The sequence below is a fragment of the Sus scrofa genome, chromosome X (assembly GCF_054392235.1).
Source record: "Sus scrofa isolate SSC_HxYL_T2T_F1_AM1 chromosome X, Sscrofa_HxYL_maternal_Yorkshire_Landrace_v2.0, whole genome shotgun sequence".
NCBI lineage: Eukaryota > Metazoa > Chordata > Mammalia > Artiodactyla > Suidae > Sus > Sus scrofa.
The window spans coordinates 134,939,747-134,952,073 of record NC_139401.1 but is presented as its reverse complement, the minus strand read 5'-3'; the positions used below and the strand labels follow the sequence as shown (position 1 = coordinate 134,952,073).

Genomic DNA, 12,327 nt, shown 5'->3' with positions numbered 1-12,327 from the left:
ACGAAGAGGTGATGGCGGAGGGGGTGCCCTCTCTTTGCTGTCATCCAATCCCCAGCAAAATTTGGACGTGAGAAACCCCCTTCTTTTTTCATGGCAAGTCCAGATCCTCCTTCTCAGAGAAGCCGTTGCCTCCCAGACACTGTGGAGGGCTGATGGAGCAGGGACAAACGCGTGCCCCCTTAGCGCCTGGCGGCCCCTCCTCTGAAAGGTGAGCACAGTGCTGACTGTGGCGACTGTTTGCGCGTGGGGTTGAGTAGCGGCAAGAACCCGACAGAGTCGCTGCCCCGTCCTGAGTCGCAGTGACACAGGTGGCCCAGTGCAGAGGGAGCTGGCTCCAGCCCAGAAGCCCGCCCGAGGGTGGGCAAGGCGTGCGTGGGGCGCGGGGAACAGCCCAGGACAGACTTGGCTGGAGATGTCTCCAAAAGCCCTCTATCGCATTCACCTTCAGTTTTTGTGTTTTGGGACAATTACTTTAGAAAAATAAGTAGGTCGTTTTAAAAACAAAAAATATTGATTGCTTTTTTGTAGTGTTCAAAAAAAGGTTCTTTGTGTATAGCCAAATGACTGAAAGCACTGATATATTTAAAAACAAAAGGCAATTTATTAAGGAAATTTGTACCATTTCAGTAAACCTGTCTGAATGTACCTGTATACGTTTCAAAAACACCCCCCACTGAATCCCTGTAACCTATTTATTATATAAAGAGTTTGCCTTATAAATTTACATAAAAATGTCCGTTTGTGTCTTTTGTTGTAAAATCAAGTGATTTTTTCATAAGGTTCTTTTACTATTTGAAAAGATGGGCAGCACGCAGTTTCCTTTTATTTTTGTAAGTTTTTTAATACGTGTGAAAGCCAAGAATACTCAGCATGCCTTTCTAAGTGACGCGTTTGCACCTTTTGTTGGGAAGTACTGTATCCTGTGCTGTTAGCATTCTCGATAAATCTCTCTGTGAAAGTGACTCAAGGTCTGGGCTTTCATTATCAGACAGCTCACAGGACAGCACGGCGGTGTTCCCTGATTCGCTCTGGCCCTGAGCACGAGGAAGCCAGCCGCTCTCAGGACTGGCGTGGGAAGAAAGGGCAAGCCGCTCCCGCGGGCCTCCCTTGGGGCACGCCTGCGCGGGCCGGGAAGCTCTGGGGCGGCAGGCCTTCAGCACAGCAGCACGACGTCCCTGCTCCTGAGGGGCCAGGGTAGGGGTGTCTCCGGTTCTGGCTGTGCCCAAGGGATGTGCCCAGGTGCCTTTGGAAACACCGCGCCCCAGCCGCCAGCTCGGCTCCTGCTGCTGTGCCTACCGCCCACGACCCTCCCCTGGCTTCGGCTGACCTGGATCCCGGCCTGAAGGGGGCGCGCTCACACCCTGCCTGTGCTCCCCGGCGTCCTGGAAGGCAGTGGGCTCTCTGGAGCTGCCAGCCCCGCCCCAGCCGACTTCCAGCAGGCTGCTCATGGCCTGGAGGGGACAACGACTGCTCAGAGTCCAGCATCACACACAAACGTGGACACACCTCCTAGGCGGTGCGCTGCAAAGCCGTGTCCGTGAACGTTAAGGGGCGACGTTCACCGTGGGTGTGTGCTGAGCATCCCTCGGGGCCAGCGCTGCCCGCTGTCCCGGGAGCCAGCTGCAGTGTAGCGGGAGCAAGTCGGCCCCAGTCCTGGTTCGCTTGGAGCTCGGCGTGGGCGCGCACGATCGTTCCCTGTGGTTAAGGGGAGTCTTAGGGCTGTCCTGGTGGGGAGTCAGTCACTGGGGCTCCGGGCGCGGCCGGCCTCCTCTTTGGGAGTGGCTGGAGGTGGCCGCATCGTTCGGGGAGAGGCCCGTCTTGGGCAGACCTGTTTTCTGGGAACGCCGCCTGGCGTGGGGCGGAGGGGTGAGCAGCCCTTGGGGGTCAGCAAAGACCTGTTGCCTTTGAAGCGGGCAAGCAGCTGGAGAAACAAAAGGCGAAGTCACCCTGGCTGCTTTGGGGGGGGGTCTTTGCCATCTGGTGGGGGAGGCAGCCAAGTGGAGAGGCTGAAGAAGGACGCGTCAGAGGTGCCAGGCCAAGCAGGGGCTGTGGGAGGCTCGCCTGAGGGGCCCAGGGAGCTCTCGGCCGAGCTTCCGCCCGGGGGGCTGTCTGAGCTCCAGCTGGTCTGGTGCGGGCCACGCAGCTGCAGGGCAGGTCGCATTCTCGGAACCCTAAGGAGCTCTGGATGGCTGCAGGCTGCTGCTGTGTGCCGAGAGCTAGACAGAGGTGGACAGGAAGGGGCTGGGTGACGACAGCAGTGGGGGCCGGGGCGGAAGAGCTGGGACCCCAGCGGAGGGCTTCGGGGAACCCCGGGAAGGCCCGAAGCAGGCAAGTGAGGTGGCTTGAGTTGTGCCTAAGGAAGACGACCCGAGCACTAAGAGGTAGCACTGGAGGCAGTGGGCCTGTGGGCAAGAGATGGACTCCAGGAAAGCTCAGGGAGGTGACAGGGAAATAGCAGCTGCTGCCGCGCCGAGCGCCTGAGACCCCAAGGACACCAATGGCTGCCCAGCAGAGTGCGACCAGTGTGCGGCCAGCCCCGGGAGCTCGGTGCCCGATGAGCGCTTCAGAAAGGAGGGGGGGACCGCCAGCTGAGCCAGGAGGGTGACAAGAGGGAGGAGCGACAGCAGGAACCGAAGGCCTCTTTTCAAGAGATGTAAACACGTTTCATGTGCCAGTGGCGGAGGAGCCAACAAAGAAAGAGATACGGCAGGTGCTGCAAAGAGCGGGAAAGATGGGCTCCCGCGCCCAGGAGGTGGCTGGAAATGCTGAGTTGGGCTGACCTGCTGTAAAGCTTCCAGACCGTTCTTCTGCACCCCGCCTCGGCCAGGCCGCCTCTGCGACCCACATCTGACCCTGCCCTGCCCGGATCCGTTGACCACCCTCCGCTGCCTCCTAGATAAAACCAACTTCTTAAGACGGCCTCCCGGGGCCCCTCGGCCGGCCCGGTGCCAGCCCTTTCCGGAACAACCCCGCGCCGCCGCCGCTCCGAGCCCGGCCCCTCCTCTTGGGAGCCCGCACCCCCCGCACCCGGAGCCCGCCCCCCCCCCCCCCCCCGCGCCGGGCCCACTGCGCAGCCTTCCCGCCGAGCGGTCGCGCGCGGCGCCCCCGTGTGGCCGGGGCTCGCGGCGGCGGCGGCGGCAGCGGCGGGCGACATGGCGGCGGGCCCGGGCACCGCCCCTTCCGCCCCGCCGGGCGTCGCACGAGGCCGGCTTAAAGGGGAAGTGAGTCAGTGTCCGCGGACCCGGCCGGCCGAGGCCCGCGCCCGCCGCGGCCCCGAAAGGCCGCGAGAGGCCCCGGCCGGGCGGCGGCGGCAGCGGCCATGGCCGGGGGGCCAGGCCCGGGAGACCCCGCGGTCCCCGGCGCCCAGCACTTCTTGTACGAGGTGCCGCCCTGGGTCATGTGCCGCTTCTACAAGGTGATGGACGCCCTGGAGCCCGCCGACTGGTGCCAGTTCGGTGGGTGGCGGCGGGCCGGCGGGGGCGGGGCGGGGCGGGGAGCGCGCGGGGCCCCGGCGCCCAGGCCTGACGACCCCCGCCCCGCAGCCGCCCTGATCGTGCGCGACCAGACCGAGCTGAGGCTGTGCGAGCGCTCCGGGCAGCGCACGGCCAGCGTCCTGTGGCCGTGGATCAACCGCAACGCCCGCGTGGCCGACCTCGTGCGCATTCTCACGCACCTGCAGCTGCTCCGCGCGCGGGACATCATCACAGCATGTGAGCGCGCGGTGGCCCTCGCCCCCACGCCGGGCCCCGGGCTAGGGGTCGCCCAGGGCGTCCCACGGAGCTCTTCCCCCCTCCCCGCCCCGCGCCTGGGCCTAACAGTCCTTTCCTTCCTCGGTGTCCTAGGGCACCCTTCCGCCCCTTTTCTGCCCCCGAGCAGCACCACCCCGAGGCCCAACAGCATCTCTGCACCCTCGGAGGCCAAGGCCCCCAGCCCCCGGAAGTTGCACTCGTCAGCCTCCACCCTCCTCTCCCCAGGTAAGACAGCCCGGCCGGGTGTGGGCTTGAGGAACCTGAGAAAAGGACACCCTTGACCCTGGCCATGGCAGTGAATCCTGCGGCCGGTCGCCGTCTCCCTGTCACTGGTGTCTTTTATGCAGCTTTTCCAGGCTCCCAGACTCATTCTGACCCTGAGCTCGGCCCTCACACAAGCCCTGCCGCCCTCCAGCCCCCAGCGCTATCTGCAGCCCCTCTCTCTACCCAGGTAGGTGGGTCCTGCGGGCCCGCGGGTCTGAGACAAGCCCGAAGAAACCCAGCCTTCGCTACACTGGGGAGCCCCAGCCAGCCCAGCAGGGGCGCTGGGAGTTGAAGGAGCTTGTGGCCTGGGCAGAGGGGAGGAGACAGGCTCTCCCCTGATCCGCGGTCTCTGCCCACAGCCAAGCCCAGAAAGCTCAGGGTCCCTCTTGCCGGGGGCCCCCTCTTCGTTCTGCTGGCCCCTCCACGAGATCCGCCAGGGCACCCAGGACTTCTCAGACGCGCTGAAGATCGGGGAGGGCGGCTTCGGGTGTGTGTACCGGGCGGTGATGAGAAACACGGTGTACGCTGTGAAGAGGCTGAAGCAGGTGCGTGGAGCAGCCGGCAGAGGCCCCGGTCCTCCCCCCGCTGCTCCCCCACACCGCTCTTCCACCCTCCGATGCCTCTGTTCAAAGCCCCCAGCCCCTTGCTTATTCCGGGCCCAGAACAGGTGGCAGTGGGAGTGGCCGTGCAGCCTTGACCGCACGAGCCTCACACTGCCCGTCCCCGTCCCTCCTTTTCCCCGGGGGCTGCAGGAGGCAGACCTGGAGTGGAGCACGGTGAAGCAGAGCTTCCGCACCGAAGTGGAGCAGTTGTCACGGTGAGCCTGGGGTGCCCCATCGGCCTCTAGGGTCGTACACCCTGGGACCTGGCTCCCTCAGTCCCGCGGAGCCTGCCAGGCCCGGGCCAGCCGAGGGGCCAGCAGGAACCGCACACCCCGGGATGGCCAGATGGGAGGCGCAGTGGATGCGGGGGGCCACAGCGCTCAGTCCCAACTCTGTCGAGCAGGTTTCGTCACCCCAACATCGTGGACTTTGCTGGCTACTGTGCTCAGAGTGGCTGCTACTGCCTCGTCTACGGCTTCCTGCCCAACGGCTCCCTGGAAGACCGCCTCCACGTCCAGGTAGCCTAACCCGGCCTGGCACGGCCGCCCCGAGGCGGGCACGCTTGGCACCTGCTGCTCTCACCTGCCCGGAAGCCTCTGAAAGCGGGGCTCCGGACTCAGAGTGGCTTGAGCGGAGGAGGCCGCCCCGCCTGCCTGCGCACCCGGGCCCAGCCCGTGAGGCGCCCTCCAGACGCCGGGGCTGCGTGCGCGGGGCCAGTGTCTTTGCTCTCGCACCCGAGCCGCTCGGGACGAGCAGGCCATGCCGGGGAAGGCGGGGACGGGGCTCTGGAATGAACGCCGACCTTCAGGAGCCGAGGGCGGCCACACGCCCGGCCGCCTCTGAAGGAGCTGACGGCGACTTCGCTCCTCGGGGGCCCAGCGAGTCGCGGGTGCAGGGAAGGGTGGGGGTCAGAGAACGATGGCCCCCCAGCCTCCCCTCTGCCCCTCTGCCCCTCCTGCCACCCCGCACCTAGGCCTGGCCCCCTCTCTCCTGGCCTCAGCGACTGGACATCCTTGTGGGCACGGCCCGGGCGATTCAGTTTTTACACCAGGACAGTCCCAGCCTCGTCCACGGAGATGTGAAGAGGTGAGGAGGGACACAGCCGTGCCCCTGGGGGGCCCGGAGCTGCAGGAGCGCCTCCTTGCGGCAACAGGGAGCAGGAGCATCTGCTCCAGGAGGCCTCACCCTGCGTGCTCTCCGTGAGGAGGGCCTGCCCCCTCCTGCTCGAGGCTGACCTTGGGGGACAGCTGGGCCGAGGGCTCCGGGTCCCTGAGTACCTGGCTCGGGACAGCTGTGGACGCAGAGGAACGGGGGCTGGCTGGCCTGGGCGAGGGTCCCCGGGGCCGAGACCACTCCCTTCCCTCCCCAAGTTCCAACGTCCTTCTGGATGAGAGGCTGATGCCCAAACTGGGAGACTTCGGCCTGGCCCGTCTCAGCCGTTTTGCTGGGGCCCAGCCCGGCCAGAGCAGCGCCGTGGCTCGGACGCGGACCGTGCGTGGCACCCTGGCCTACCTGCCCGAGGACTACGTCAAGACCGGGAGGCTGGCTGTGGACACCGACACCTTCAGCTTCGGTGTGGTGAGCCGCTGCCCGGGGGGCGAGGGCCGCGGCCAGGCCAGCCCGGCGGAGGCGGAGGGGGCTTCGGCCGCTGCCCCGTCACGCGGCTGTCATCTCGAATTCCTTTTCTTCAAGGGGGCCCTCCACCCTGCCAGAGCTTTCGTCCCCCAACCCGGGGCCCTGTCCCTACCGGGAGCCGGGCCCCCTCTGCCCAGAAGCCCCTGCTCCACCTCCCCCTGCCCTCTCTCCAGGTGCTGCTGGAGACCCTGGCCGGCCAGAGGGCTGTGAGCACACATGGCGCCCAGACCAAGTACCTGGTGAGCCTCCGGGCCGGCGGGAGGCGGGGAGGCACCGCACCTGGCAAGCAACAGGTGTAGCCCTGGAGGGCAGAAGGATGTGGAACACAGCACCGCCTCTGCTGCTGCTGCTGGCTCCTCTTTGGAAGTCAGCAGGGCTTCCTTGGCCTGGGCTGCGGGCGGGGGAGGGTGCACCTCCGCTGGGCAGCCAGCGCCCGGGGTGGGGGGCCACGCCGCCTCCAGGAAGCCTTCCCCAGGCTGCCCCTGGACTTCCCGGTTCCTGTTTCACCTGGAGGCAGGATGGAGCCGGGAGCCCAGCGAGGCGCTGGGCCTGCTTCCGTGCGGCCAGCATTTGTGCCTCGCGCGGTGTAACTGGCGTGTTGCTGTGCCCCTTCTCCGGGCCGAGGGCTCTTTGTGGCTGTTACCAGGCCGCCGGCCTTTGGCCCCAGGACCGGCAAGCAGCCAGGAGCTGAGGCTCCTCTGGGACGCTCTCCCCCTTGTCCTCCACGCCGCGGACAGAGGGATCTTTGAGACCTGGGTAGAGGTTGAGGAAGCCTGGACGTGCCCGCCGTGTTTGGGGGTCCAGGCGCAGTCCCTCGATGCAGCCTGACTCTGCCGCTCGTGGGCTCCTTCTGTGCTCCGTCCTCCGCTGGCTCCCTGGCGCCCAACCCAGGGCCTTCGGAAGGGCCTTTCCTTCTGCCTGAAAGGCCACCCCCCCGGGGCTTTCCTCCTGGCCTTTCCCCTCTCGGAACTCAGGGCGCCTCTGCGCCCGTTCCCGCCCTGGCCTTCCGCTCCGCGGGGCGCTCCCTCGGCTCTCCTCCCTCTCCAGCGGGCGCACCACGCGCTCGGGCCCCACTTGAAGCCCCCGCGGTGCAGAGGCCGGCCCGCTGCTCTCCCCTCCCAGGCAGTCGTCCGCTCTCTGAAAGCAGGCCCCAGGGGTCGTGTCTGTGGCCGCGCTCACTGTCCCCCGTCCCGCAGAAAGACCTGGTTGATGACGAAGCCGAGGAGGCCGGGGTGGTCCTGAGAAGCACCCAGTCCGCGCTCCAAGCCGGCCTGGCCGAAGACGCCTGGGCGGCCCCGATCGCCACCCAGATCTACAAGAAGCACGTGGACCCCAGGCCTGGGCCGTGCCCCCCGGAGCTGGGCCTGGCCCTGGGTCAGCTGGCCTGCTGCTGCCTGCACCGCCGGGCCAAGCGGAGGCCCCCCATGACCCAGGTAGTCCTGGGCGGTGGGGGGGGACGGGAAGCAGCCAGCCACCTGCGGGGGGCCAGCGGCCTGCCCTGTAGGGAGCCAGAGCCAGCCCCTGCCAGCCCTCTTGCTGCAGACGTCTCCAAAGGGGCCCTCTGCCTGGAGAGTCCCACCAGCCCGCCGTGCAGGGCGAGGCAAAAGGCTTTCCCTGCGCCCTCTCCTGGGTGGACCGCGCCACTGCACCTGCCTTTTTGTGTCCCCTCCCCAGCCCCCACCTCTTCCCCGTTCCCAGGCCTTAGCTTTGGTGGCCGTGGCTCTCTTCTTCAGCCACGACCCGGGGCCACCTTGCGGTTTCAGCATCTTCCGCGAGGACCGTGACCAGGTCTGGACCACTCACCCGGAGGGCCCGTCTCTCCTCGCAGGTGTACAAGAGGCTGGAGACGCTGCAGGCGGCAGTCGCAGGGCCATCCCCGGAGCCAGAGGCTGCCAGCCGCACCCCCTCTTCCCCGCAGGAGAACTCCTATGTGTCCACCTCAGGAGCCCTGGCCCAGGCAACAGAGCGGCTTCAGAAAGGCACCAACCAGCCCGTGGAGAGCGACGAGAGTGTGTCCGGCCTGTCTGCTGCCCTGCGTTCCTGGCACCTGACCCCGAGCTGCCCCCCGGGCCCAGCCCAGCCAGGCAGCCTGGGCCCAGGGGCCGCCGTGTGGACACCAGCACCCCTCAGGCAGGCTGGCCGTACGCAAGGGGCTTCCACTGGACAGTCCGGCTGGGAGAGCGGCCCGGGGCCCCAGCCCACAGTTGTGGAAGGTAGCTGGGGACATGTGCCCAGAAGAGGGGAGACCCGGGGCCCCCCCGGTGACAGTCCCCATGCGCCCCAGCCCTGGCCCTCTGAGAGGGGAGACCTGGGGCCTGCTCTGAAGCTCCCTCTGTCCTGAGCAAGTGCCAGGCCACTGCCCAGCCTTGGCAAGGAACACAGGTGGGGGACGAGAGGCCAGGAGCTCGCTGCCTGAAAGCCGCGAACAAGGAAGGCTCTGTCCGGGACCGGGCTCCGGGCCTGGCGGCGAGCCAGGGCCGCGGCAAGGCCCCTGCCAGCCCTGCCCTCGGAAACAGAGCTCAGGACCTCTGTCCAGAAGGGCAGACGTGTCAGAGAGCAGTGCCCGGGCCATCGGCCCCTGCGGCTCAGAGGGCGCTCTCTCCACCTCAGGCTCCCTCCCGGGCGGCTCCGAGTCATCCCCGCCCCCGCAGATTGTCATCAACCCAGCCCGACAGAAGATGCTGCAGAAGCTGGCCCTGTACGAGGATGGGGTTCTGGACAGCCTGCAGCTGCTGTCGTCAAGCTCCCTCCCAGGTACCCCGGGACCAACCCTCCTGGTGCCAGAGGCTGTGGCTGACGGGGCTGCGAACCCAGAGGGGGCCACGGGCGCGCCCTGCAGCTGGACGGCTGGTCTCCAGGGCCCCTTGGGGTGCGTGCGGTGCGAGGGCCGGACAAGCCCGCCACCCCCTCTCATGACGGCCGGGCGCCCAGCCTGCCCCCTTCGGGAGATTGTGTGTTGCGGGCAAAGCCCTGCGCCAGCTCCCTCTCCTTCCCCCGACAACACGCACCCGCCCAAGCTTCCAGGACACGTGACGCCCCAGATGCCACGTGAGGACGCGCTGCTGAGGCACAGAAGTCCGATGCCCGAGAGCGCCCGGGAGCTCGGGGGGGGGGGGGGCGGGGGGGGCGGGCGCACGGCCCGGCCCTCGAGCTGGGGCTTTGGGCAGACGGGGCGCCTCCCCGGCCCCCGTTTGCTAACCACCGGGCCTCTCTTGGTCCCTCCGCAGGCCTGGGCCTGGAGCGGCAGAGCAGACGGGGGCCCGAAGAGAGTGATGAATTTCAGAGCTGATCCCTTCACCGGGGCAGGTCCTCAACCCGGAAACCAAAGTTCTCATGGTCAGAAGTTCTCAAGGCTCATGCAGCCACGGCGGGGGCGGCGGGGGCTCCAGCCTCGTGCGGGAGTCCCGCTGGCGGCCCTGCTGCTCTAGGGCTGTGGGCACAGGCAGGGCTCGGAGCCGCCTGGCCCGGCTGCTGCTGCTCGCGGTCAGCAGGGCAGGGCAGGGCATCTCAGAGGGCGGGGAAGCCCGTGTGACTGCAGGGCATGCGGAGCTGAGGAGCGTGTGACCGACGGCTGCTGGCGACACAGACCGGCAGGAGAGGGCAGTGGGGCCCTGGTCCCACGGGGCTGGTGGCGCACCAGCTCCCCCGAGAGGTGGGCAGGGTGTCCGTAGCCCAGGCCGACAGCAGCAGCCCTTCGCCCTTCTCGGGGACTTTGCCAGAACCCTGGGGGAGAGCAGCCCTCTGGTGGCAGAGCTCGGGAGGCTGCTTGTAATCGGGCAGAAGGAGAGCGAGCTGTGGCTGCCCTAAGGTTCAGCCCACCGACTGGAAGTGGCAGTGGCGAGATCCCCCCCGCCAGGCCAGCGTCTGCGTGCCGCAGTCGGCACCCAACCAGGTCAGGCTCCGGAGGCCCCAGGCCCGGCCTCAGGCCGAGGCATGGGCTGTGACAGAGGGGCCGCTACCCAAGGTTTGGCTAGGCCCAAGCTCTGTGTTACCTAGAGAGGGCGAAGCCCCAAGAAGGCAGCAGGTTGGGAGCAAGGCAGAGGGGAAGGAAAAAGAAAATTCGACTCGCGTTTTTCAAGGCAGGTCAGGTTTCGTGTAACCGAGGGTCTTTGAAAGCAGCCCAGGGCTGTAGCCCGTGCGTACAAGAATTTGGCGTTTGCAGTCCTGAGTCACACTACACGCCCCACGAAGCTAGGCATTGGTGAAATCCAGGTTGTTCTGGAGCAATAAAAGCTTACGTTCAAGCTCTGGCTGCGCTTGCAGACTTTGTGAGACTGGGAGCCTTGAGCTCTGCCGCACTTGACATCTCAGGGCTCCCGACCATCCAAGGCAAAAACAGCACCCTCTGCAGACTCGAGTCTGCACTTCCGGGAAGCCGCCTGACGGGTGGCGGGTCCACAACGCGACTGCCCAGCAGAACTCCACAGGCCCTTAAGTGTTCCCCATGTTGCGGATTTTGACACCGTTGTAATACACGTGGCATCTTTTGCTTTCGTTTCCTGATTGAGCTTTCAGAGCACAGAAATCAACTGAGTTTTGCACATCGGCCTGACATCCCGCGACGTGGGTAGTTTATGCGCACGGTCACCTCATCTGCTGAGAGAGACACTTGCCCCTCCTCCTTTCCAGCCTGTATGCCTTTCAGGTCTTTTTCCTGCCTTAAAACTCAGCTAAGGCCTCCAACGCCAGGCTCAGTAGAAGTGGTGGAAGTGGACATCTTTCCCTGTAGCATCGAGCCGACCTTGCAGTCCTTAGATAACAATAGCCCTTGGTCATGATGTATTACCCTTTCATGTATTGCTGAATTCCATTTGCTAGTACCTCTTGAGAATTGGGGGGGGTTGCTTTTTCTTTTTGTCTTTTTGCCTTTTCTAGGGCCGCTCCCGTGGCATATGGAGGTTCCCAGGCTAAGGGTCGAATCGGAGCTGGAGCCGCGGGCCTGCACCAGAGCCACGGCAACGCGGGATCCGAGCCACATCTGCAACCTACACCACAGCTCACGGCAACGCCGGATCGTTAACCCACTGAGCGAGGCCAGGGATGGAACCCGCAACCTCACAGTTCCTAGTCGGATGCGTTAACCACTGAGCCACGACGGGAACTCCCTAGATGTGTTTTAATCATTTCCAAATATTTGAGAATTCAGCAGATAGCTTTTTGTTTGGTGTTTTTAATTCTTTTTTTTTTTTTTTTTTTTGTCTTTTTGCCATTTCTTGGGCCGCTCCCGCAGCATATGGAGGTTCCCAGGCTAGGGGTCGAATCGGAGCTGTAGCCACTGGCCTACACCAGAGCCACAGCAACGCGGGATCCGAGCCGCGTCTGCAATCTACACCACAGCTCACGGCAATGCCGGATCGTTAACCCACTGAGCAAAGGCAGGGACCGAACCTGCAACCTCATGGTTCCTCGTCAGATTCGTTAACCACTGCGCCATGACAGGAACTCCAGTGTTTTTAATCCTATTGTGACCAGAGGAGAATTTACTCTGTACGCTTTCATTTCTTTTCAGATTATTGAGACTTGGTGAACACATGGTTTCGCTTGGTGACCAGTCCGTGTGTATTTGAAAAGGGCGTGTATGCAGCAGGTGGGCAGCGTGTTCTGTACATGGCCAGTGGGTCAAGGTCGTTGAGAGAAGAGCAGGCCAGACTGGTCGCCAAGCGAAACCATGTGTTCAGCAAGCCGCAGTAATCTGAAAAGAAATGCAAGCATACAGAGTAAATTGTGAGCTTGTCTCGGTGTTTTCAGTTCTATCAAGACTCTGCTGCGTGTATTTCGAGGCTCCCATTGGGTGCGTGCACATCTAGGGTTGTTCTCGTCTCGAGAAGTTGGCCCTTGTCTTGTCACGAAGCGCCTCTTCATCTCGATGTTTCGACGTCTGCTTGGTCTGGTACGAATGTGGCCGCTCCCAGCTTCCTCAGGCCTGATGTGCCTCGTGGCATGTGATGTTTTGTGTCCTGTTCTTTGCACCTGTGTCTTTGAAGTGAACTTGGAGGGAGCATACGGTTCCGTCTTACGTCTTATCGAGTCTCACAGCCTTTTAAGCCGTGTGTACACATAAGGCTTGGGTTTAAGTC

At 64.7% G+C, this 12,327-nt stretch overlaps 1 protein-coding gene and 1 long non-coding RNA gene across 4 annotated transcripts; one reads left to right on the top strand and one right to left on the bottom strand.

The window, feature by feature from the left end:
• Positions 1 to 820: 820 nt before the first annotated feature.
• On the bottom strand, positions 821 to 3,054 carry LOC106507059 (uncharacterized). Its single transcript, XR_001302752.3, has 2 exons — positions 2,781 to 3,054; positions 821 to 2,216 (listed from the first exon to the last, which is right to left on the bottom strand). It is a non-coding gene; the product is annotated as an uncharacterized LOC106507059 (long non-coding RNA).
• Positions 3,055 to 3,218: 164 nt separating this feature from the next.
• On the top strand, positions 3,219 to 10,494 carry IRAK1 (interleukin 1 receptor associated kinase 1). Of its 3 annotated transcripts, none has more exons than XM_085007544.1 (14): positions 3,219 to 3,455; positions 3,543 to 3,710; positions 3,843 to 3,974; positions 4,097 to 4,200; positions 4,373 to 4,558; positions 4,766 to 4,830; positions 5,019 to 5,133; positions 5,589 to 5,701; positions 5,986 to 6,193; positions 6,424 to 6,489; positions 7,447 to 7,683; positions 8,169 to 8,463; positions 8,861 to 9,004; positions 9,478 to 10,494. In XM_085007544.1, the coding sequence occupies exons 1-14, from the start codon at positions 3,320 to 3,322 to the stop codon at positions 9,537 to 9,539; spliced, it is 2,031 nt and encodes a 676-aa protein (XP_084863670.1). In that variant the 5' UTR covers positions 3,219 to 3,319; the 3' UTR covers positions 9,540 to 10,494. The 3 variants fall into 3 exon arrangements, with proteins under 3 accessions (XP_084863670.1, XP_084863669.1, XP_003135538.3); XM_085007543.1 differs by having other exon boundaries at positions 8,079 to 8,391; XM_003135490.5 differs by having other exon boundaries at positions 8,079 to 8,463.
• Positions 10,495 to 12,327: the final 1,833 nt, after the last annotated feature.

What these genes read in the sequence shown, in the direction of transcription:
- IRAK1 (XM_003135490.5), top strand. Translation starts at nt 3,320, where the DNA reads ATGGCCGGGGGGCCAGGCCCGGGAGACCCCGCGGTCCCCGGCGCCCAG. An exon ending in CTGTGAAGAGGCTGAAGCAG is followed by an intron (nt 4,559 to 4,765) that starts GTGCGTGGAGCA and finishes CGGGGGCTGCAG; the next exon opens with GAGGCAGACCTGGAGTGGAG. An exon ending in GGAGGCCCCCCATGACCCAG is followed by an intron (nt 7,684 to 8,078) that starts GTAGTCCTGGGC and finishes CTCTCCTCGCAG; the next exon opens with GTGTACAAGAGGCTGGAGAC.